Source organism: Pyrus communis, chromosome 16 (genome assembly GCF_041283825.1).
Source record: "Pyrus communis isolate YQ-2024b chromosome 16, ASM4128382v1, whole genome shotgun sequence".
NCBI lineage: Eukaryota > Viridiplantae > Streptophyta > Magnoliopsida > Rosales > Rosaceae > Pyrus > Pyrus communis.
In genome coordinates this window covers 29,773,401-29,800,104 of record NC_142580.1, presented here as the reverse complement: position 1 = coordinate 29,800,104, position 26,704 = coordinate 29,773,401, and the positions used below count along the sequence as shown (strand labels likewise).

General features: G+C 37.3%; 1 protein-coding gene and 1 pseudogene across 7 annotated transcripts; both read right to left on the bottom strand.

Annotated features, from left to right (window-relative positions):
* Positions 1-3,744: 3,744 nt before the first annotated feature.
* On the bottom strand, positions 3,745-8,186 carry LOC148690256 (protein S-acyltransferase 21-like; annotated as a pseudogene).
* Positions 8,187-14,929: 6,743 nt separating this feature from the next.
* LOC137732987 (transcription initiation factor TFIID subunit 4b) lies at positions 14,930-25,940 on the bottom strand. 7 transcript variants are annotated; one of them, XM_088687662.1, is made up of 16 exons: positions 25,784-25,936; positions 25,493-25,674; positions 25,277-25,382; positions 20,436-20,983; positions 20,264-20,359; positions 19,848-20,190; positions 19,192-19,745; positions 18,151-18,275; positions 17,958-18,045; positions 17,708-17,843; positions 17,431-17,486; positions 17,294-17,350; positions 17,065-17,205; positions 16,855-16,920; positions 16,507-16,771; positions 14,930-15,428 (listed from the first exon to the last, which is right to left on the bottom strand). In XM_088687662.1, exons 2-16 carry the CDS (start codon positions 25,532-25,534, stop codon positions 15,256-15,258), a joined length of 2,796 nt encoding a protein of 931 aa, XP_088543788.1. In that variant the 5' UTR covers positions 25,535-25,674; positions 25,784-25,936; the 3' UTR covers positions 14,930-15,255. The 7 variants fall into 7 exon arrangements, 5 of the variants coding, with proteins under 5 accessions (XP_088543788.1, XP_068328315.2, XP_068328316.2 ...); XR_015957748.1 differs by having other exon boundaries at positions 16,855-16,963; positions 19,192-20,190; XR_015957749.1 differs by having other exon boundaries at positions 16,855-16,963; positions 19,192-20,172.
* Positions 25,941-26,704: the final 764 nt, after the last annotated feature.

The window sequence follows — 26,704 nt, the reverse complement described above, 5'->3', positions numbered from 1 at the left end:
TAATTTCCTTGTCCCCTCAATAACAGATACAATATTATCATATGCAAGAGTTAGACTAATTAACAATTTCTCAACTAGTCACTTGTTTGGTAAAGCTTCACCAAACATTTTCATCTTATTCACAAGAGCAAATAATCTTGTTAAGTAATCAGAGAGAGATTCATTATTCCTCATCCTAGCATACTCAAAGTCATGACAGATACCTTGTAATTTCACAGCTATAACTTGAGCATCACCCTTGAATTCTTGCTTAAAGTCTTCCCAAACATCTTTTGCAACCTTCTAATTTGCGATTTGGGGGAAAATTTCATCACTCACAGTTCCTTGGATCAATCCCAAAGCCTTTGCATCTTTGGAGATGAGATCTTGAGCTACAAGAAGTTGCTTCTCATCCGTCTCCTTCCCTTCCTTCGACAAAACAAATCCATCTTCCATAAAGCTCCATAGATTATGTGATTTAAAAATAGTCTTCATTCTGATACACTAAAATTCATAGTTGACACTAGTGAAGATTGGTGCTCAACGATCAGTGCTAGATCCAATCATTTTTGTGCGTCTGAGTTCTTTGTTGAAAAACTCAGATGAACACTCACATATTCACTCCCAGATTCAAATCCAACCTAGCTCTGAGGCCATGTTAGTGTTTTGGATAGTTTTGAGCTAGATTTCAAGATGCACTTGTAATCAAATCAATCAATAATTGAGTTAATATTGAAGAAGGTATTACAAAGATGAAATTCACATAGAAATGGAGTTCATAGCTCCTCAAACCTTTATTGAATTCGATCCACAAAACTCAGCAACAAACAAGGCATTATAGTCGTTGCACCATGACTATGATCATGTGTGACACACATGCATTCAATTAACCTTAAACAAACTAGACACAAGTCAAGTTATACACCATTAAGATGTTATAATCCTGACCGTTCATTACAAATTTATAACCTTCAATTACAAACAAACATTTAGCTAAAATTCAAACTTTTTCTTCTTCTTCTTCAACATAGCTGCATCTGTGGCATGATTTGGCTGCCATGCTTACGCTCCAATAGCTGTAACATGTTCAATCATGACTATCAAAGAAAACAGACAACAGTTCAAATCTTTTGAAGATTTTTGTCTAGAATAACAAAGATTCAAATTAAGCAGTGTATTAAACAATAACGATAGACAACAGTATGACAATGCTCTCATAAATAAATAAAAGAATGATAGATGTTGTGATGCCTAGCCTAGGGTAAGATCTAAATTATGAAATTAAAAAATCTAAAATGAAATCAAGCTAAATTTCAGAAGGAATTTATGTTAATAGCTCAAAAATTTAAAGCACAAGAAATCAATGTAGTTGATTGATATTTTTGGTTTTAAAAGAAAACTATGAATGAAGAAATAATAATACATACAAAGAGAAGGGAATGTTTTCACCACATAAATCTTGAGTTGATCGATCATGTTGCTCACAGATTAGGAACATTGTGATGGGTTCTGGCCTGCTAGTGCTACTATACAAGATTAAGTTCAGGTAATTTTGATGAATTTGCAAGATGTCATGAATCACGATGTGACAAATCATGGTATTCTTGCTAGCTTTCCGAAGCCTCAAGTTTTTCAATGTTGTATTTCTCCCGCATTCACCGCTATAATCGCAAAAATCATGATCCTAATAGGAGGTCAGTATTGTTTCCTTGAATATCTATGTTGGCCATGATGTTAGCTGTATGTTCAGGAGCTGATGCGTTTTTGTCCATCTTAGCCTTTGGCGGCGGCCTTGTTACTGATTTGCCACCTGAAGATGGTTTAGCTGCTGGCTCTACACTCCCTTTCTTCATAGCAGCATTCTTATGCCATATCTTTAGAGCTTTGTTAGTTTATTCATCAAAGATTGACTTCTTCGCCATCACTCCACCTTGCTGTCGGTCCAACTCGCTGTTGGTCGCATGCCGTCGTACGTTGCACAGACTTTTGCACATCAAAGAAGGGGCACCGTTTCTGGGCAAGGTTGTCGTGAAGCCATCGCTTGTGATGGGGTGACAAAAAAGAAGCATTGAAGTAGCTGAAACACCAGTTTATTGTAAGTAACCTACCTTTTTCGAAGTGTAGATAATATGGGTTTAGGTTTTCCAATTTTTCAATTTTGAATTTTAGGGATTTGTGAGTTCCAATCCCATTTTTTTTCCTATAGTTTTTGGAATTGTGTTTTGTAGTGGGCTTCCTACATTGTTAATTGTTTTCAATGTGCATGTGGTTTTGTCTTCATATGCAGCCCTTAAACAAACCCTGTATTCATGGTCCCCATTATTTTGTTTTCACCTTTTTGTTCTCATGGTCCTACAAGTTAATGTTTTGAGTTAACTTTTTGGTTTTTAAAACCTTTTTCCTTGACTTTGCAGGCATGCCTGAATTATTTACCCTTAAAATTAACCACGGTGTGAAGTGGTCTGAAAATGCATATACGGAAGGGTTTGAGGCTTGGTTTGATTATGTAGACAAAGACTTCATGTCTTTTTTCGAGATTGATGAAATGTTTAAGAAGTTAGGATATGACAGGTTTATCTTGTATCACTATAGGATTCCTGGGATGTCTTATAGGGAGAGATTAAGGTTATTGAATGGGACCAAGATGTGGGTAAAATGTGCAAGTATGTTCCAAGGACTAGGGAAATAGAAATGTACCTAGAACATCTAAGTCCGAAGAGAGCTGCCATGAAACATAAGCTTTTGATGAATCTAGATGAGAGTGGCATATTAAAAAAAGGTGTCACTATAGAAGATATTGAGGAATCAAGGGTGGCTATTTCGATTACAAAGGGAAGTGGATCAAAACTGAAGAAGGGTAGAGCAAAAGGGGGTGCTAATCACTTAGAAAAAGGGCTATGTCTTTTTAAAGACATAGCCTACAATGGTGATGATGAACATGAGGCTAAAGCAACTGAGGGAGAACAAAGAAGTGGAGATGAGGTTGAAGATGGTATGTGGATAAAGTTCAAACTCAACCCAAGCATGCCCATCACTACATTTATGGAGATAGTGAAGGAGGAAAGAATGGTTGAGATCCACCTTAAGATAGCTTACAGAGTGAGAGCACAATGTTTGAAAATCCTTTAGGGGAGTAACGTGGATCAGTACACAAAGTTATGGGAGTACTATGATGAGCTTAGGAGGACAAACCCTGGTAGTACAGTTAAGATGAAGGGGTTGCCCTATGATGATGCTCATGTGATATTTCAAAGGATTTATATTTGTTTTGGGGCTTGCAAAAATGGATTTAAGAATGAATGTAGGCAGCTTGTAGGGTTGGATGGTTGTCACTTGAAAGGAGTGTTCAAGGGCCAATTACTGTCTGCAGTGGGAATGGATGCAAATAACTAAACTTGGGTTATTGCATATGCCATAGTAGAGCTCGAGAACAAAGACCGTTGGGTTTGGTTTCTGGAACTGCTGGTTGCTAACTTAGGAATTGTGAACCAGCATTGTTGGACTTTCAATTCTAATAAACAAAAGGGTTTAATACCGGCTTTTAAGAAGGTGCTACCTAATTGCAAGGGCTCGGGACACAACAAGGCCAAATGCCTAACAATTCATCCTGCTTCAGCTGCTAGAAAATGAAGAAAAAGCAAGAAAAATAGGGTATAATTTTGATATTTATTGTTGATTTTTCATTTCTTAAGTGAATTTATTATTTGTGAAATGTAGATTAGTGAGTGCTAATGTTTTATGGGTTCATTACTTAGGCCTCAACATCTAAGGCACCACAACCTTCTCAATCATCACAGCCATGCACTCAAGAAGCTCCACAACCTTCACCTCAGCCAACTCAAGCCTCTCAAACCACTTCAAAGTCTACTGCAAGAGGTCATAAAAGGAGGATGAATGTTCCATGATGTTGATTTAATGCTTTAGGTTGTTTAAGTGTTCATTTTGTCATGGTTGAATATGCTCTTAGTTTTTATGGAAACAACTTTTGGATAGATCTTTAGTGTTTTGGACAGATCTTTGGTGTTTTTGGTACTCTTATTTTGGTTTAATTGTGTACTTATATTTTGGAAGAACATCTTGACCCATTAGTTGTTAAAGTTATGGTCTTTTGATACTTTCTTGTGATTTGGAGGGTGTACAACTTGGAATATTGGAAGGTCACAAGACACTGAATTAGCCTAGAGATGGGTGCATATTTTTGCTATCTCTCACGACCTTTCGGTCCCTTCAGTGGAAAATTGGAAGGTCACAAACCGCCTTCTACAGTTGCAAATGTGAAACAGTGGACCCGTGACTATGAAAAATGATTGCTCAATTGAGATTTGAGCCGTCTTGGAGTAAAGCCACATACTCAACAACGTCTCTGTCTGAACTGTGGAATCCCTAAATCAAAACATACTAGAATAACTTCAAACACTGGATTTGCAGATCTACGTGTATTCAAAAATTCTGGTTTTCTTCAATTTCAATCAGGTTCTCAAACCAATCAGGGAACTTCCTTCCAAAGACCAAACCATTAAATCCCACACTATGAAATTTCTGGCAGAACCTTCCCCACTTTTTTCTTCTTCTCTTCATGTATGTGGGTTGCCTGCCTGTCCCGAATAGACAAACAGGAACAAGCTGAAAGAAAGGCGCACGAGAGAGTGGATGATCAACTCACCTCCCCTCTTCCACAATTAGGTGAAAACCAGGGGGCCAGAAACCCCAACGGGAAACCTTTCATCGCGCCACACGATTCTTTCGCGAACGCTCTCTCAGACGTTTCTAATCCTACCCCTGAAAGCAAAGAGGCTTCAAGATACCAGGCGACTAAGTGAAAGTGAACAACCCCGAGCAAATCTTCTAGAAAGCGTACCCTTTCTCTCTTCTAATAAAAACAAAAAATCTAAATATAATATAAATTTTCTTTTCTTTTCTTTTTTTTTTTTTAGAATAGACTTTGAGATAGAAGAGACTTTAAGTTAAGGAGATTTTGTCAGGATAAGAACTCACAAAAGTCGAGTAGTCGCAGAAGTAAGGTCTCAGACTCGCACAAGTGAAAAGTATCTCAAGGTTTCGCCGCTTTGAAACAAAAAGTTTTAAAATATCGAAAAAATTCAGCGTGGTTTTTCTGCGGAAGGTTCCGCCAGAAATTTTATAGTGTGGGATTTAATGGTTTAGTCTTTGGAAGGAAGTTCCCTGATTGGTTTGAGAACCTAATTGAAATTGAAGAAGACCAGAATTTTTTAATACACGTAGATCTGCGAATCCAGTGTTTGAAGTTATTATAGTATGTTTTGATTTAGGGATTCCACATTTTAGACAGAGACGTTGTTGAGTATGTGGCTTTACTCCAAGGTGACTCAAATCTCAAATGAGCAGTCATTTTTCATAGTCACGGGTCCACTGTTTCACATTTGCAACTATAGAGGGTGGTTTGTGACCTTCCAATTTTCCAGTGAGGGGACCGAAAGGTCGTGAGAGATAGCAAAAAGATGCACCCATCTCTAGCCTAATTCAATGTCTTTGCAGATTTAGAATTGAAAGTTTATTTGGAATTGAATTTGCAGATTTGGAATAGAAAGTTGTGGTTTTTTCCTATTTAATTTAATTTTTTTTTTTCCAAAAAATTTTGGCAGGAAAAAAAGGAAGGCAGTACACAGTTATAGGTTAAGAATTTGGGCAGGATTTTTTTTTTAAATTTTTTTCCCACATGGACCCCTTAATGACACGTGATGCCCAATCATTATCAACATGGGCGCCATGTCATCAGTTAACAAGAGATTTAATAGCCAGACTAACAAATGTATGAGACTATCCCAAAATTCACATTTGAAGTATAACTCTGGGACGAAAAAAACTTCGTGTACCAAATGTTGAAAACCACGAAACTTGAGGGTAGTAAACTGAGATTTACCCTATTACATTTATAAATATAAATTATATACATAATGTATATTAAAATTTTAGGCATTAAGGCTTTCATCTAGGTGGGGTTATCCATGAAATGCCTAGCTTACACCTTCGCCTTTTAAAACATTCATGCAAACTACAAAATCAATTTCACACCCCATTGTCATTGTAATCACTCATAAATAATGTTCGTAGGTTAGCCATCTACAATGGGATTTATATAAAATTCTCCACAAAAAACGAAGAAACCCTTTTTTCCATTTTTATAAGAAAAATGTGCTTCTATTAGAATACACCATATTCCATAATAATATTAGAAGTAAAGGTAGTACAGTACCTGGTGGTCCATAAAGATTCTTGGAAGGGTGCACCAAACCTTTATACTGCAAGTTCATTCCACGAGAGCTTCTTCCACTTATGGCAGTAACAACTGAACTGGTTGGCAAAGATGGAAGACTTTACTAATCACCTCCATCTATAGATGGTCCTGGATGTTCACTTTGTGTTCTTATGGCAACAACATACTCATATGTTGTGATACCCTGCATCAAAACAAAAGATTTTTGTATATGCTTTACATGCATATGAACAGAGGGAGAGGGAATAGGGTACCTAAACAAATCTATCTTTCGAATCAAAATTATGTGGAAAAAGAATAGTTCTCACAAAGGAAAAATGGCAAGAAAAGAGATTGTTGTGCAAAGGGCCTGCAGACGTCATATATACATTTTGTGATGCTATTTCAATATCTGCCAGAATTCTCCTCAACTACAAAACCAAGACCTAGAAATTTTTATTTTAGGCGAGCAGACTAAGGAATTGGACGTCATCATATTATCTGAATATGTAATGAAAATAACCTGAAGACACACAGGGAAGCAAACATACCACCACAACGGCAAAAAGGGGCGAGGAAAACCCAACTCTCAGTCTCTCGGCTATCTGATTTTTCATATCCTTTTTATCAACAAAGCATTGAACAAAGACAGCAATACCAACACCGCAATCAACAATAAGTTGTGACATACATGCAAAAAGGATAATGAGAAATAAATTTATTTGGATAGAAAGATCAAAGCATTATGTAAGTAAACCAAATCCTCGTGGTTTCTTATGAAAATAAACAATTGAAAACCATACCCAAGCAAGGCTTGCAGCCATAAGGGACACAATCGTGATATAATTTGTCCTCCCCGCGCAATTGTTCAGCCACTACACCAAAGATATTGATGATATTAGCGACGCTAAGGTACTAAATAAGGAAGCAAACTGAATAACTAGAATTAGTGTCATAGCATAGTTAAAGATGCTACTATTCAGGAGTAATACAAAACATTTTACCGTAGAGTAACAGTGATGAACACCGTTAGTTTGAAAGTAAGAAATTACCTGACAATGATGACCAAATCCATCAACACATTTATTGCAACTTCTACAATGTTTACTGAACTTACGGACCTTTAGAATAACATATAACGACTCGCACGGCATCAAGGACAAGGCTTCCTATAATCTGACAGCAGTATAGAAACTGAATCTTGCATGCAATAATTAGATATATCTCCCCACTTAATCTCCCTGGGGGTGGCAAGTTAGCATCAAGGGTTTACATCCTCTGCTACCTCTAATAAAAAGGTAAAACGAAAATTGCTCAAAGTTGAAATGTAAATAACCAGCCATCTTGTACCTCAGCATTGCATAAAGTGCAGAAGAGAGCATCCTCTCCAGATTGTTCCTATGGCTGCAAAAGATCTTCATCTTTGTGACAATATTCTCTTACAAAACAACAGCACAATAAACCTCTTATTTTTGAACACCAACTTGAACCATGCCTATCCAAATTTCCTTCGTCATTGAAAGACACATATCCTAATAAGAATACAACTTCAATTAGAAATTCTAGAGAACAAAAAGTCATACTTGAGTGCAATGTCTGCAGAAATAAACAACTAATATGTAGACCATACAAACCAGGAATATCTATGTCATTGTTTGCTCTGTAAGAAACTATCTTGTTAGCTTCAAGTAGTATAGCAGGATTAGCAAAGATCAATTGTTGTACACTGAACATAGAGTATAAATACAGCAAGTGCTTGAACACCAAGATTCAAACAATTAGATAATGATCTGAGCAAAGGTTTTTTTATTTTATTTTATTTATCTTTGAGGGCTACGAGGGGCAGTTAGCTTACCAAGATAGAATAAACACCAATAGCCACATACTCGTACATGTCCTTCTTGAGAAAAGAAGCAAAGAAGGCATATTATGCAATAGTTACCAAGAAAAAAAGGGTTACAGCCACAATTTGCATATATTTGACTATGTGACAATACAATAACACAAATTATCAATGCTTCATAAAAGCATAGATCCAATAATCCATGTTAATATCTTAGGTAATGCAAACTTGTCGTTTTCAAATCTATTTGACTAATTTACAATACAACAACACAACCGTAAGTTATTACCTACATGATGTGATGCTTCAATTATTGGAGTCCAATAGTTGCAACTTAACTTAACACAATTTTCCAAATGGACGTTAACATGCTCTCATAATGAAACCTAGTAGATGAAGCAGTAATTTCACTTTTAGACAAGTAGGGAAAGCATTAGAGTGGGAACTCAATTAGCAGAGAAGACCACCTGCTTTAAATGGAGCCAATACAAAACAATATAATACACAATTCCAGGGTTGGTGGAGGGGAGGAGGATGAGGAGGAAGAAGATAGCCTTGGACTCTGTCTCTATTTATTTGCAGGGATTTTTAAAGTAAACAGTTTCTGTAAGTTTCAAGCTCCAACTTACTTGCAAGGCTGTAAGACTTTATCTCTATAACTTTGAATGTGCTGGCGAGAGGTGACCCAAATTTTACTTTAATTAATTCATACGAAATTATACTTTATGTTGCAATCCTATTAGATTAGAAATGTGATTGTGTAAATCCTAACATATCTAGGATATCCTTATGGGATTCTACCATATCTTTAGACTAGATATTATCCTATTAGAGTTGTAATCCTAATTAAGTTATAATTCACTTGTCACTTGGCCCGCCGCCAATTGAAGCTAATAAGACCCGCATGTTATTATTATTTTTGCTTCCACGATCGACCTCGTTTGGTCCCGATCTATTGAGTTAATTAAAAGTGACCAGTAATCCATTAATCTGACAAGAAATCCAAAATTATTGACTTGAAGATCACTTTTGGACATTAACGATTCAATAATTTATTTTTCTTCTTTGAACCGTTGACATCCTTTCGTAGTCTCGAAGCCCTCACATTTGAGTTCTCGAAGCAACTCAAATCCACTACACTTCAATCATCATATTGTGTTATGTGTTCTTGCAGGAACCTCTCTTTTATGAACTAACCGTTCATAAACTAAATTTAACCTGTAGTTTCAAATATAGTGCCTTTGAAACCCAAAGTTTTCTTAAAACAATACACCCATGAAAACCCGACGTTTTTCATGAAAACCATGTCTTAGAACTCGAATGTTCTAACTTTGAAGGTTAAGGATGATTCATTCCCATAGAACCAATCATAATCTTGTTCCCTCCAATTCAGTGGATTGTCGAACCATCACAAGTTCGATTTCCCTTATTTGGACGTTTCTATCAGAAACCACTTTATGTGGATACAGGACGTGAATCTCCACTTTACTATCAAGAAGCTGAGAAATGGAAGTTTACCAAATTCTTAAATCTGATTACTATCACACTTGTGAGAGAAAGGTACCTCAACAATTCAGATAGGAGGTACCAAACAATATAGACCCTGTTTCGGCTAAAGTTTACCGAATGGTGGTGCCTTGCTTCGACAGGGATGCACCGAAGGGCATGCTCTACTCTGGCAGAGATGCATTGAACGGTATTGCTCTGCTTCAACAGAGGCCTACTGAATAGACCTCTTCAGCTTCGACTGGAGCCTACCAAACCCAAGTCTAGGCATGTCCCTCTCACAACCTAATTTTGAGTTTGTATTTACAACATATGGTAGAATCAGGGCCTGTCAAGGTGTGGCATCATGCCCAAAGCATGATCCTTGGCACCTAAGACCTAAAACTTCAAAAATAAGGGATAATATTTCCAAACCTTAACCCTACAGAATCTACTTCTGTCTTAATGGAATAGATCATTGGTTATGCACATGTTCGTGCCTTTACCAATGTCATTGAGGAGTACCATTCTCGTAGTCAATATGTGAGACTAATTTTGCTCCACCAAACATCGTTGGAAGAGCAGAATTTTGACATGGATGGCCTTGTCGGCCGAATCCCCTTAGCAAACCATTTACTTTGTGAACATTTTTTTTTTTTTTTTTATGTTCTTGGATTCACATTTGGTGTTTGTTTTAGTTATGGATAATCTTATTGATATTGCCCTCGAATATGAGTTAATTGAATCACGTTTCTTAAAACATGTGACCGAATTCAATTAAATACGTGATTAGGTATGAATGTGGGAAAGTTAGTTGTCCGGATGAATGCAATACTACGCACACTAACTTTATACGTAAATCACATCTCTAGCAAAGACTTCAGGTCTATCCAACCTGATTAAGAGCATTGGAATGCTTCTCGTTGTATGAAAGGTACTAAATTACCATTTTAGAGACATTATATTCTCTTCATTTTGGAAGAACGTCATTAAGCATTAAGGATATTCGAGATGACAGTGATCATGAATAAAACCACTGATGGAAAATAGAGTGAAATATCTTTGCACCGCCTCAAAAAATGAGCCCAAAGCTTCATTTTAGGGCCAATAGGCTACCTCTCGATCAGGATACACCACATGTGGCCGGCCTAGAGCTTGGTGATTCGAGCAGTTTACTTGCCTTGGCACGACCATTTGGGACACTTAGGTTGAACAATGATGCTACGATGCATCTCCTTACTTTAAGTAAGGATCTTATGCTTACAAGCATAATTTTCCAAGCCTGCTCGTTGGGGAAATTGATTTTCTACATCATCCTTAGCAAAGATACGAAATGAACCTCTTTTCACAGTGGATTCAAGGGAATATATGTGGACTAATCCAACTAAAATGCGGACCATATAAATACTTATGGTTTTGGTTGATGAATCGACAAACTGGTCACATGTTTGTCCACACACATTGCTGCTAAACTTCTTGGCCGATTTTAAGGGTTCACCACCCTACTTATCCCATGAAGTCTGGAAGATTGGATAATGCCGGAGAGTTTATATCGATGGTTTTCGATAAAGTATTGCGCCTTTTTTTTTTTTGTTTTTTGGTTTATAATTGAACATCGACTTCCCATGTTCACCCAAAAACAACCTCGTAGCGCGATCATGAAGTGCAATTTAATTGAGCGCCCAAACCTTGGTGAACACACCAAGCTTTCGGTTTTTGCCTAGGGCAATGCAATCTTGTAGGCAGCTATGTTGGTCCACCTTGAGGCCCATTGCCACCACAACTTATTTGACGTTACAGTTGGTTACTGGGTATGAACTTGACGCTTTGTATTTACACATTTGGGTGTGCATTCCATGTGCCAAGTTGCACCGCCGCAACATACCAATATGGGTCCTTACAGAAGGTTGTGAATCTTTGTCAATCATGATTCTCCTTCACACTGGCTCTCTTAGAGCCCTTGCAAGCGATCTCTTTACCGCTTATTTGCGGATTGTCATTTCAATGAGACAATCTTCTTGCCGTTAGGGGGAGATAAGAACATCAACGTTCCTATAAAACGACACAAAATTGCTTGGATGTTGTCCACTATGTTTCATCTCGATCCCCATATCACACAAGTGTGATAAGCAAGTGCGATGAATTCTAACTTTCAAAATGTTGCTCTAGACGCATTCCTCTGATCTAGCTAAAGTGACGAGATCATTACTAGCTGCAAACATGCTTGCAAGGATAGACGTACTTAAAGGATGTCGAGTCAACATCCTTAAAGGATGTGCCACCCCTGTTGGACGGTCTGATACACCGGCGAATAACCAATCAATCTGTCTTGGCCTGAAGCAAAACAAATGGCTCGGTTCATAGGATTCACTTCCCTATAAGAGGAAGACACAACACAAAATGAATCTATACTTGATCGCTGTCTCAAATTATTTCCATCTCATGAGATTAATTCGGATTACTCCTGAGACTTGAAGTTCTTGGTCTAGTATACTAGTTTGGATGAGATAATGGAATTGAAATGAGATTATCATCGATGATGATTTCACTTATATGGTAGCTACCAACATAAATGAAAAGCAATGATATCGAATGGTGTTTCGTTAATTAGTGACAATGTAGAACTGATTGGACAATCGAAATCACAATCCAGGTATAAATTCCTTACCAAAGTGTGTTTTGGACCTATCGTTCCTACACTACCCAAGGTAACCCTGTTGTGTTACTAGTGGGAAAGGAAACGTAATGAGATGAATGAAATAGTGTGATATGATGCACGCATTATGGCGCAAGGTTTCTCTCAAATGCCCTATGATTGATTGCAGCATTATGAAATGTGGTTAGTGTTTTTCCATGGGGATGTAGATACGGAGATTGACATGTAAGTTCTTGAAGAATTACATGGACTGACTCAAATAGTTCCAAACCACGGAACACCTTCTTAACTCATTTGAGGCGTTCACTTAAGGATTGAAGCAATCCAGCAGATGTGATATACCCGTCTAAGTGATTATTTGATCAGTTAGGGATATGAATGAATGCCCTTGCGTGTTAAACTATGAAGTCTTATTCTGAATTGCTAGAGTTATAGTTTATGACAAATAACATGAATCTCACTAAGACTCTAGAAGAGCTTGAGAAAACTACCTTGCACTTGAAGACGGAATTTGAGGTGAAGGATCTTGGGAAAACTCATTTATGCCTTGACCTGAAGTTGAAGCATTGTTCTAACGGTACTTTGGTCTACTAGTCGAACTACACCCTGAAGGTGTTACCTTTGAGCATACCTATGATATTCCATACACTTTATGCAAATGAGACCCTTGAAGAGGTTAAGGAATCTGAAATTCTATATCTAAGTTCAACTTTGTGCTCTGTTGTACTTAGTTTATTGCATTAGATAGGACATCTCCTTCACTGTTGATTTGTTGGTAAAGATGCAGTACCACGCCTACTCGCAACCATTGAATTAGTATTAAAGATTTTTTTCGCCACCATGAAGGTACTACGGATTTGGGCTAATCCCAACGCATCTCGAGTGGATCCGACCCCCTGATCCTTGGAATAATGCTTGCCTTGTTTGTTATGCTAACGCTAATTACTTATCAGACCCGCACAAGGCACATCCCCGAATGGTTATGTCTTTACCGTTAAGGAATATTGCAATATCTTGGAGGTTCACAATATGACCTTAGTTGCGAAACCTTCGAATCGTTCCAAGACTCACATTACTTCACTACGCCACACGTGAGAAATGATTGAGAGCTCTTGTTGAGCATATTCGAAGTACTTGCTGTATTCATCCATCGTTAAGTCCCAACGACGATCCATGAAGACTATGGAGCGTGTTTCAACTTGACCAAAACATGATACATCAACAAAGTCAATGCCAAGACACATTGCATCTACATCTACATCAACAAAGCATTAGGAGATTGAAGCATTCTTCCGTTGATTTGAGACTCACATTCGCTCGTTGTGCCGATGACTTCATCAATTGTACTTACTTCATCGTTGAAGACCTGATGCACCATTTATTTAAGTATTTACACACTCAAGGGGGAGTGTTGCAGTCCTATTAGATTAGGAATGTGATTGTGTAAATCCTAACATATCTAGGATATCCTTTTGGGATTCTACCATATCTCTTAGACTAGATATTATCCTATTAGAGTTGTAATCCTATTAGAGTAAGGAATTAACTTTCCCTACTACTATAAATAAAGGCACAATAGGGTGGAATAGAACACACCTCACAATTACACATCTATCTTCTCTCAATGTGCCGCAACCTCTCTCTGGCCTTCATAATTGTTTTGTAAATTATGCCTACAACACTTTACTATTTAACAGAATTTTATGAAAACCAGCAGTAGCAAATTCATCAATCAATCAATCAATAAATCATCAAATCCTTGTACAAGTGTTAGTCGCCAGTAATTCTGGTGATTTGGATAAAATATGGTCTAACTCAACTCATTCTTTCAGTAAATGGAGTCAAAAATCAATTATTGTCATCTTTGTTCTTTCTTAAATTTGATGACTAATTTTATTTTTTTCATTCATCTTATGACGTGTTTATTAATTTGCAATTTAAGTGCGTAGAATTGGATTGGAGTTGAAACAAGGAGTCAAAATCCAAATTCTCAAAATTGTGAAACTAACAACAATGCATGCTTGCATGTAAATATTGTAATCGAACCCTTAGGTTGTTTATCAAACGAACATTCTGTAATCAGAACGTGAATAATACATATTTTATATAGGTTGCAAGAGAATTTTCTTTCAATTATTCTTACATTTTTATTTGATAAGAAACTGGCAGTAGTTTGTGTTTCATGCTTTGGTGTGAGTTTAACAACTCTTAAATTAATTATGCGAAAGATCTTTTTTTTAATCACATACTACGTGTGTCAGAATATTGAATTGATTTGAAACAAACGCAAAAAATATTTAATTTTCAATTAGAACCGGTTTGTCGGCTTACAACTATGATCGTCACATTGAAACATCAACCACAAGATACAAACAACATTTGGAAGATCTATGCTTCCAAGAGTAACACGAGGAAATACACAGTGCTGTTCAAAATATGATAGAAATGTTCAAGACAATAAATAAAAAGCATAACCAAACACTTTCTCGTTTAGACAAATTTTTGCAAAGTTAATCCATAAATGAAGGATTTAAACAATAAAAAACGGTTTGGATCGTGGGACATATTGATGACTGAGCCCAGCCCAAACGTGCTATTAGTGCCATATATAAAATACTAACTGATTAACACTTGAGCATTCTGATTTTGTCATTGCGCATCACATTATTTTTCGCCCAACCAAATGCTAAAATTTGACTTTTAGCACTAATAGATTAGTATGAAAGTTGTAACGAATAAAAACACGTCAGATGAGATCCCTTCGGATAAATCATGACCAACAGGTAATTGCTAATCAGGGTTAGGGTTTGTAGTATACAAATGAAGGGAAGAAATAGTAAAACCAACATCGGCCAGCGTTTGCCTATACCAACAATAAAAGCTTATGGTTCGGCAAACTTACCAACAACACCATAATTACATTTACAACCAAATGAATCAGAAGAATAAATAATGACCCCGGAAAGCACACGGCTGGCGGCAGTCCGATAGACTGGGTTGGTTCAAAGACTCTTGTTTTTCCTTTCTATCATTCTGCTACAAGGTTTCAAACTTCTAGCTTTATTCACCAGTGCTGTCCGATTGAATTCTCTCGAACAAGCGATATATCATAGTAGACCTCGACATCTGAGGTTCTCTCTCTAGGACAGCAATCACATCCTTAACAGATATACTACGAGCCACCTTTGTTTGAGGCACAATAACTTGGTTCCTTCCACATTTCCTAATAGTCCCTGTTAGGGAAAATAAAATAAATAAATAAATATGCGAGTAACAACGGATAAGGATGATTTCATAATAGATGCAGTGCCAAAAATAACAATATAATCAAGTCAGTAACATCTCACTAAAGCCGTTAGATGACCATAATATGATTCGTGAACTTGGATAATCTTATTATATAGCTCACACATGCCTACATGTGAATAGCTTTCCAAAATAGCAAAAATTAAAGAAAAGAAACATCTAATTAGCAAAGAGAATGCAGAAGAAGGCCTCAAGTTAGAAGAAAACCACCACCAGCCGCAAGTTTCCTTAACATCCTATCCACAGGATCCATAATGTTGAAAATTTAATGGGTATATAGCACTTTATATGCTTTTGTATTTTGATTATTTCATAACTAGGGATATACTTGAGTTCTAGGGCAAAGGGACCCAAAACAACTTTAATATGATTTTCTGGAATATACTGATAAAAACTGCATGTTCAAAGTGTCTTAATAATTCAATTACCAAAACACCTAATAAATCCTAGCCCTCCAAAGTACTTAAAATGTCACATGACCAATGAGAAACATAAGGAAACCCCCTTGGGTATCTCATACCTTCATTTTTCAGATATGTAATACCCAAAATCAATGGACCCATCTACTTTTTCATTCTATTGGTTGTTAATGAACACATGTACAAGAATGATACCCATACCTTCTAAATCCATTCCTTGTAAGTATCATCTACCAAAACATAAAACAAAAAGAGTAAAGAAGTGAAATAATAAAAGAAGAAAATAACTAAAATCCCAGACTACTTAGAACCCTGCCCTAGTTGGCTAGCTGGCCCTATTAGCAGCAGTCTTGGAAAGCCTTGGATGCTCCTGCATCACAAGGTGCGGGCATTCTCTACTAGCATCAATCTCATCACCTTTGCCAACATAACTCGTACAATTAGCACTAACACAGTACTAACGACGGTGGCATACTCTATGGTACTTTGAATCTTGTTTGGTGCAGCAGCATCCAAGGTAATGACTATGGATACTACAAACTACAAAATCATGATCAGACATATATTCAAGCTTAATGAAACTTACCAGCTGAAGCAACAGGAGTTCCACCGCCTCTTTTCTCTGCTTCTTGATTGTCCTTCATAGTTCTTCCAGCTGTTGATGTAGGCTTGCGGTTTACATCTTTACCTGGGTGGGACACAGATGCCACATCAATCCCACCTTCACGTTTTTGCCGGGCTTGCTCAGCCATAAGTTGCCATTTTGACAACATGTCATCTCCTCCAACAGCAGCTCGGGCAGCAACATTTGCTGCTGTTGTCCTCATTTTGTCATCTTCCTCTTTGTTTGGCTATATCAAACAGAAAGTTACAGGACTAATCTCTCTATTTATTGTAGAGGTAAACATATAAATGCTGAGCAGGGTTTCAATACCTTGAATGATTTAGAACGACCTTCATCCTTGTCCTTATCACCATCAACTCCATTGCTAACCTCAGGCTGTATGCAGTCATATTAAATACTTGAGAAAAATAAAACACCCCTACACTCATACAAAAATATTCTGTGTGTTTAGCACAGTAGTAGTTTATACCATGGTTGCCTTGTAAGAATAGCAATGTAAGATGCATACTAGACACTCACTTCATTAAGCTTTCGGAGCTTTTCTGCCTCGGCCTGCTTTTTTTCAAATTCTTCCCTGGCATTCTGGTTGAGATTCATGACTTGCTGCCGAACATCAGAGGTAATAATAGTGTGGTGTCTTGGCTTCTCAGCATCAACTCGCTTGCGGAAGGAGATTCACTCAAAGTCAGCAATTATTATGATGCAAGAGAATTCATGTTCAGCAGAAGAAAAAAAACTAAAAACAAACCTGCTTTGACAGTCTGATCAGATTATTAATTAGTCCCCTCATTCTTTCCTCCACACACTGAAAATTCATTCGTCTTAAGAGTAAGACAACATGGAATTTTATCACAATAGAAAAGAACATAGCAGCTAGCACCTCACCAGCGACAAGCACCTCTCCACATCATTGCTTACGCTTTTCAGTCCACATTTGATCACTGCAAGACCAGCATAAATTTCAGATATCAATTTCCTTCATGAAAGGAACAAATATGTAATTTTAACATGGGAACTGTTATTGGCACTCCAAAAAGGTCATCTTGCACTCCTCCATGTGCAACATATGCCTTATACAATAATAAAAAGTGCAGAATGACTTTTTGGTGTGCCAAGCTCTCTTTCAACAAATCAATGATAAATAGATAGATAGTTTATTAACTAAGTTCTGCCAACTTTTTCTGCAAGGGATCCTTCTGCAAAATCAGTCTTTCTTCTTCTTCTTGCACAAACTTTCGAGATGCTTCAGAAGCTCGACTATCCTCCTTGGGCCCAGAAAACAGCTGCTCTTCCTCTTCCTATTTAAATCAAAAATTCAAAAGGTTCTGAGCATGTTACTTAAAGATAGAAATTGTTCATTTAATTAGCTTATACTCCACAGTAAGATGATTTGAAATGACACGATACTGTACCCTGAGATTAACTCCACTAACAGCAGTCACATCATTCAGTTGCTCAATGCTTTGATCCAAAAAGGTCCCAGATACCTTTTGCTTCTTACTGAAAGAGATCCAAATGTGCAAGGGTTTAACAGAAAGTTATGTTGAAGAAGCAATGAAATCAATCATCCACACGATACAACACAACAATATGGATTTATTATACCTTGACGGAGGTGGTGAAGAACCAAGTACTTCAAGAGGCTTCTTTTGGCCAATAGAAGGCTTTTTGGGAGGTGCTCTATTACTAATCCCAGCAGGAGAAGTTCCAGATGGTATTCGATGGCCTAACTGGCAAAAATAGATAAGTAACTAAGTGAAAAGATAATCAACATATCAAGTAACACATGATTTTAAAAGGTACATATATTTCAGCACAAAGAAAATGAGGCAAAAATGGATTCAACATGAAGTTAGTCCACCCAACCATTTTTTTATGTTACAGTTGAAGGCTGGGACTGGTTGTGAACTTGTGATGTAGAACAAGTAACCAGAATTTAGAATATAGACAGGGATTCCAGAACAAAACTAGAACTAGGATTCAAGATATAAGAACTAGAGGAATTTTAAGACTAGAAGACAGAAAGATTTAAGAAATAGATAGGTCGACGAGAATCCAGAAAAAAAGACACAGGATTAGAAACAGAACTGTTGAGAAGAAGATCAAGATGGACTAGAGACTCAGAGATAAAGATACTCGGGAGAAAAATCTGTTTAATCAATCATTCAAGTCTGTCTATAGAATTACAAAGCACATGTTAATAAAGTAATCCTAAATCTACTAGGAACAGGAAAGTAATTAAAATTCTATTACAAACAGGTAACTAAATCATATAACAAAGTTAAAACAACCTCATTTCAATTCCCTAACTCATCCAGCATCAGAGAGAACCCATGGTTATGGACCCAAATCCATTAGTATGGAACATTTTCTTTTCCAAGTGAAATCCCCTAGTATATCAAAGAGTGAAAATGTGCTTTCGTTGTTGTGGCACAATAAAACAATATAATGTGGCCATAAAGCATATTGTTATCGATTAAAATATAACATAACCTGCGCAAATGGATACGAATTACAAGACACTGTAACAAAATAGATTATCTCTTGTTTTACAGAAAACACATCACTAAAAAACATAATAAGTCGGCAACACAACATAATAATGCATATTTAGCGGAGAACCATATATGAGAAGAACGAAAGTACCGAGACATTGGGATCAGCTTGTGTTGTCATGGAAGAAGAAACAGAATTCGGGGGCACTATGCTTGTAGAAGATGAAGTCCCAATGCCTACTGATGCTTGAAGCCCCATTCTTGAAGATTGTTTATCTAAACACTCGTCTGTTGTATTTCCAGGTGACGCATTCCCCTGCTCAAGTTGCGCAGCAGAAGGCAATTCCTGTGAATTAGATAATGGGGGCTTGTGCTGCTGCTCAGCAGTCTGATCAGTCGGTTCCTGTTTTACAAAAGAAGGCATTGATGACAAAGGACCAGCATGTGGCTCTTTATTTGATGATTTCCAAGGAGCTATATTCTGTTGTAAAGTTGAATTATTTGTAAAGTGAGAAACAGATCCACCCTTCATTCTACTAGGGTCCTTCATCGAATTTTGCCTCTCCAAATTGGACACACCCATAACATTCCCTCCCTTTGTTTCCCCACCTGACTGAGCTGAACCCATGCTTTGAAATTGTGGGATTTGCATTAGTTGCGAATCATGAGGTTGCTGTTTGAGAGGCGATGTATTGATACCTGTGCCTGTATATGGGTGATAATTACCACCAGTACTTCCATACATGGAAAGGGATGATTGTGGATAATGCAACTGTTGTTGCTGCTTATTAAGTATTGGCATAGGACCTGAGGAGCGATCCCTTTCTTGATTCCCAGCTACCACACTAGAAGAAGACATTTGACTTGCTTGCATTCCATGAGAGTCTGACTGATGTTCTGCCTCCTGAAGTGTTTTAGCACTGTTTTCAGTGACTGAATGGCTTGAATCAGACTGCATTTGAACTGTTGAAGATGGAATGTACAATGGGTCTGTCGGAGATTTGGTGCCTCTCTGATGGAGTGCAAATGAACGAGGATCAAGGAACTGTGTAGAACCCGCACTAGTAGATGGCATCCTTGGAGGCTGTTGCTGCACCGAAGCCGGAGGCGGTAACTGGTGTTTAGGACCTGGCTGTAAGGTTTTTACATGCTGGTTTTCAGTTTATCAAAAAAGGATACATTACAACTTCATTCAAATAATATTAAACTCATTATACACATACCTGTGATTGTACTTTCATTACTGCCAATTTGAGCATCTGGTCCCCAACAACACTTCTAATGTGCCGAACAAAAGCGTCTTTTGAGATTTCATTGTTCTACAATTGAGAAACAGTCAGAACCAGAAAATATAACAAAAAACCAAACACATTGATATAGAAGGGTAGGACCAACCTTGAGTTTACCAAATAGAGTATTAAGTTGCATGGCCCTGTCTTTATCAAGCTGGGGCAACAGGACAGGCAGTAACAGGCCAAATGGTACTTGTTTACTACGATTCATGGGGTTGCTTGGCTGCTCAGTGATCATTGCCTGTTGACTGCTCATCCTCTGAAGCTTTAAGTACTGAGATTCACTTTGCGGAGTAGGTGTAATGTCCTGCTCCTGTTTTGAGATGGGAATTTTTCCAGAAATCGGCATGCTAGTTGTTTCAGGTACCTGGAGGGGTTTTTGTTCAGCTTGCCTTTGTTGAAGATAACCTTGGGGTTGCTTCTGGGACAATGAAAAGTGACTAAGTTCCTGTGGGGCATCACTTTTTAGCTGCATATTCTCAGCAACAGATCCTTGTTGCTTTAGCTCCATTTCATATGAATGCAGTTCTTGTGATTGTGCAATTTTTTGGTCATGTTGCATTTGGCACGCTGTACCTTCATCCTGACCAGTTGTTTGGAACTGTGGTAATGGCTGACTGGAAGTAATATTGGTTCCTTGAGACAAAACCACTGCATTATTCAGTTGCACACATTACTCTGGGTATGAACATATGCAAACTCCATGACAATTAACTAGAGATTGTGGGCACAACCAGTTGAACAAACTTTTCAAATCACTTCAGATATTTTTAGGGTTAGAAAATGCCCAAAATAAATTGATGACGATGTAATAAGTAGAAGTTGAATAGGATGACAAGTATATTGGTATCTGTCCAAAATTTGAAACATGAAGAATGAACTTCTAAAATCTATGATGTCATAACCTTTGGGTCAATCAATCTCAATAAAACATTTGTTTGATGGCCATTCTAGAGGCAAATTTGCAACTTACTTTATTTTAGGAAAAAGAATCTCACACACCATTTTTCTCCCATGTACACCTTGCTTATTTCTGGCCTTTGGACCAAATCAAACAAAGGCAAATCAAGGGGCAAAAATAATAGGTGTGTGCAGAAGGAGAAAAGGGGAGTGTAGAAATCATTTCCCTTATTTTATTACTGGATAATACTCTCCCATGAAAGAAACGTCTTTGTCCAGGCTCAGTTGAGACCTTTGACCGCGTTCTCTGTAGCAAGAACTTTTCCATTCTCATCCTTGATGCACCTCACTTGGTTTAGGTCCCTTGTCTTCTTTTCCCTTGCTCTAGCTAGTTTATAGAAGGAGAGTTGGATATCTATAAACTAGCTAGAGCAAGGGAAAAGAAGACAAGGGACCTAAACCACGTGAGGTGCATAAAGGATGAGAATGGAAAGGTTGTTGCTAAGAGAACGCAGTCAAAGACAAATGGAGAGGTTATTTTCATAATGTTTTCAATGAAGGACATGAAAGGAGTACTTCTTTGGGGGAATTGAGTAACTCAAAAGAGTGTAGAAACTACTCCTTTTACTACCAAATTAGGAAGGAAGAACTGGTTGTAGCTTTGAAAAAGATGAAGCATAGAAAAGCAGTGGGCCCAGATGATATACCAATCGAAGTGTGGAAAGTCTTGGGAGAGACGAAACCTTTTCAATAGGATTTTGAAAACGAAGAAGATGCCAAATGAGTGGCGAAAGAGCACTTTGGTGCCTATCTACAAGAATGTACAAAATTGCATGAACTATAGGGGTATTAAGCTAATGAGTATATAGCGTTGCATTAGACCCATTCTCCCGCATACAATGAAGCTCTAGGAGAGAGTCATTGAGCATAGACTAATGCAGGGCGCAGTAAATAGAAATGAAATAAAATGAAAAATAGGATTGATAGGTAGGGTCCACTATCTCCTAGCGCGAGGAGAGGCCTGAAAACCCTATAAACTTTGGTTCTACTACCAGCCTACAATGTAGACACTAGAAAGAACAAAGATGCAAACTCTCAAACAAGAGAAAGGCACATAAAAAACAAGTTTACAACTCAAATATCAATATGATAATTCAAACTTCTCCCCTTTTCTTTACGAATACATGAATTTATAGATGCTTAAACCCCCTCTTAATAATTACTGATACATGCATCATTACTAGAGTTAATGAACTCATTAATATTAACCCACTTAATCTACCCCACTAACATATATTTATTACATTCAAAAAAGATTGAATTATTACATAAAATTCATTACTTCAGAGCCCTTGTATTCCATGTATATTGGCTGAATTTCAAAAGCCAAATGTATTGAATCTTTCGATGATCTTATTTCATGTCCTGCATCAGACTGAGGCAAGAGACATGGGTCTCGGACAACCAATTCGAGTTCATGCCAGGGCGCTCAACCATGGAGGCAATCTATCTCTTACGAAGATTGATGGAAAGATATAGAGATAAGAAAACGGATTTCCACATGGTCTTTATAGATTTGGAAAAAGCATATGATAGGGTCCCAAGAGACATTCTTTGGAGGATTTTAGAGAAGAAAGGAGTACAAGCAGCATATATCCAAGCTATAAAGGATATGTATGATGGAGCAACGACTGTCGTAAGAACTCATGAAGGGCAAACCGAAAGCTTCCCCATAACTGTAGGGTTACATCAAGGCTCATCTTTAAGTCCTTAACTTTTTGCATTGGTAATGGATGAGTTAACAGACATATTCAAGATGATATTCCTTGTTGTATGCTTTTCGCAGATGATATAGTGTTGATAGATGAAACTCAGGAAGGGGTAAATGCGAAGCTTAACCTTTGGAGAGAAATGTTAGAATCTAAAAGTCTTCGCCTAAGTCAGTCAAAGACAAAATATCTGGAGTGCAAGTTCAGTGTAAATGGAGGCTCAAATGAGTTAAGGGTGAGGATCGGAGACCAAGAAGTACCAAAGAGCGACCACTTTTGCTACCTAGGATCTATCTTGCAAAAGAACGGAGAATTAGATGGAGACCTCAACCATAGAATACAAGTTGGATGGATGAAGTGGAAGAGTGCATCTAGCGTGTTGTGTGACCGTCGTATGCCACTGAAGCTCAAGGGAAAATTTTATAGGACGGCAATAAGACCGGCAATGCTGTATGGCACGGAATGTTGGACAGTGAAGCATCAACACGTACATAAAATGGGTGTCGCGGAGATGAGGATGCTTCATTAGATGTGTGGACACACGAGAAAGGATAAGATTAGAAATAAGGATATCCGAGGTTAAGTAGGAGTAGCCGAAATTGAGGGAAAGATTAGAGAAAATCGGTTATGGTGGTTTGGACATGTGCAACGAACGCCTACTGACACTCCAGTTAGAAGATATGAGATAGAGGTCTAGGGCCGAAGGGGTAGAGGAAGACCTAGGAAGACTTTGGAAGAGGCTCTAAGAAAAGACTTAAGAGTACTTGGATCTAACAGAAGACATGACACAGAACCGAGTGCAATGGTGTTCTAGGATTCAGATAGCCGACCCCACTTAGTGGGAAAAGGCTTTGTTGTTGTTGTTGTTGTTGTACTAGTATTCTTTCAAGCAAGGTGTTGGGTAACGAGGATTTTTTCAATTTTTTACATTACATAGTGCATTCATGTTATATTGAGTAAAAAGTTTCTCGTGTTTTTCCAAGAATGCTGATTGGCTTAAAGGAAAAAAAAAACCTTCTTTTGGATTTTTCATTTGTTTATAACACAAGGGTGCAGTAATTGGCACTCCAAAAATCTCACTGTGCAACCCAAACCTTCTATATTTCGAAAGAAAAATACAATTATGAGGAGTGCATGAGTTTTTTGGAGTGTCAATAACATCAGCCTAAAACAAAAGTGAAGAAGAATTATACTTTCACTCAATATGGCTTAACTTCGAGGTCTTTTGAATCTTTGGAAGCAACTAAGGAATGAATTACTTTAGCTGATCACTTTTATATTCTTAAGAGGGCTTCTTTTTCTATTTGAAATTAGGTTAAAAGAACTATCCAGACCAATCCATAGAAAATCTACATCTTCATTTCAAAATATGATTGCCTTACATGCAAGCGCAACCCATAAGAAAAGTAAGAAAAACAACTTAATTCTAACATGGATATGGTTTTTCGGCAAAAAAGAAAGGTGGAAGCTCGAAAAACCGAAGTGTTTAATCATCAACTGGCTATGCAATCTATAAATATGCACCTTAATGTCTGGCCGATTACATAGGGCCCTAGATAATCCAAACATACTAATTCAAAATAATTTATCACATATTGAAGTTCCAGGGGTAAAAGTGAGATATCGACCGAAATTTGAGAGGCATTGATGAAAGGAGTACACGACTAGAATTCCAAGGTATTGACCTTGTTGGACACAGGCAAGAAAGATGAAGATGCTTAGTTTCAATTTTCAATTTATAACCACTTACAGTATAAGAACTCAAGGATCAAAATAGAAGTAAAGATGGCAAGTTACGCCATAAGGCTTAAATTAATAGCATGGGTAGAATGAGGGTGAAGAGTAACTTTAACGCAATTTCTGTCGTAAACCAAAAGAAAAAAGGATGGAAAGTTGCAACCTTTTCCATACAGACCCAAATTTTGGTCCACAATTTATGGGGTCTTCACAGAATAAACAATTGAAATTAGTAAAATCCTTCCTAAGATCATATTTGAATAACTCATGCCGAACACTATTAACATAAAAAGAACCATGCAAGCAGAGTCAATTAGAGTGGAAAATCTGATCTAAATTTTGTTCCAAGAGATATAAGAATCGCAACAAACATCAAATGGAAAATTGAAGCTTTTGTATCCAAGATACTGATGCTTTCCGAAATTAGAAACACCAAAGCTAACAAATAATGAAAAGTAATATAATTGTAACAAAGTGTTGAGAGGGTAATCAGCAAAAGGTCTATGATTAAGCTGTTTGAGTGAGAAATAAGGTATACCGGAGTCGGAATCAGATGGCTGGGAAGCAGAGACATCTCCTTCAATGTCCTTATTGAGGGCAGCCTGGAAGGCCTCCACATCCGCCCCCGAATGCATGGTTTCGTCCTTCGCACAATTCAAAAAGAAAAACAAAAAAGCTTCAGAATTTAACATATTCAAAGGTAGAGATTTAAATTAAGAGCAACAGATGTGAGAGAGAGAGAGAGAGAGAGAACCTCATCGTCTTCAAGCAACTTCTGCATAATGGAGGGATCCATAATGAGATTAAGATATATGCCGGTTCCCCACTACTCAGAGAATCAAAACCTATAAAGTGTGTGTGTGTGTGTGTGTGTGTGTATACACATATGCTGATGCCCCTGTGAAGGCAATCGAGTATGCCCACAACTCAGGAAACCTGTAAAATTAGAAGGAAAAAAAAAAAAAAAAAAACGAGTTATCGAGAATAAGATGGTCATGGAAAGACAAGTAATGAAGCAATTGAATTGGAGCTGCAACGAATTTACCTCTTCAATTGGGATAATGTTGATATTTACAGCCACATCAATCAAGCATCGACTGTCGAAGAAAAATAGTTGAGGAGGAAAGAGAAGAGCAAATTAAAAGGAATGGAGGACGAGGACGAGGACGAGGACGAGGACGACGAGGACGAAGGCTCTGCGTCTCACAGGCTGGGCTGGGGCCTGGGGGTTGGCTTTTGAGTTGGGCTATGGGCTGTTGCGTATTTTGTGGGCTGGTTTGCTTTTTTGCCATTGCCTACCTCTGACATTTGTATCGTGTTTTTTGTGTTCATATCGTTTTTATGTTATATCCGATATCTTAACAGGTTATGACATGTAACAGGACTCAATGAGCCATTTTACAAATAATATCTCATGGATTTATTGGTGCTGCATTTTTTTCTTGGCTATAACGAGTTATGATAGAATACATCTTGTTTATCTCAACGAAACATCCATTATAATAAACAAGTAATATGATCCGACCTAACTCGACCTATTAATATTAATGAGTAATCTGACTCGACCTGTTACCCGTCAAAGCAAATATATTTTAAATCAATAAATAATCAAATGAAAAAGATAATAATAAATTAGTATATACATAACACATTGTCACATATATATTATTTCAAAACATAAAAACATATTTGTCTTTCAAGTATCACATAAATACTAATAAATGTAGAAGTGTGAAAAATATTGAAAAATATATATATAAATGCTCGTATTGACAAGCTTTACAACTTTCATAAAAGGCTCAACTTCGAAATTAGTCACTATAATCACATAAATTGTAGATAGATATTTAACCTTTGATTGTAGTTTACATTTACACTCAATTCTTCTCACTAAATTTTTTTTTTTTTTTCATATTTTCTTTTTAGAAAATATCTTTTAGAGGATGCAGGAAGGTTAACAGGTTGG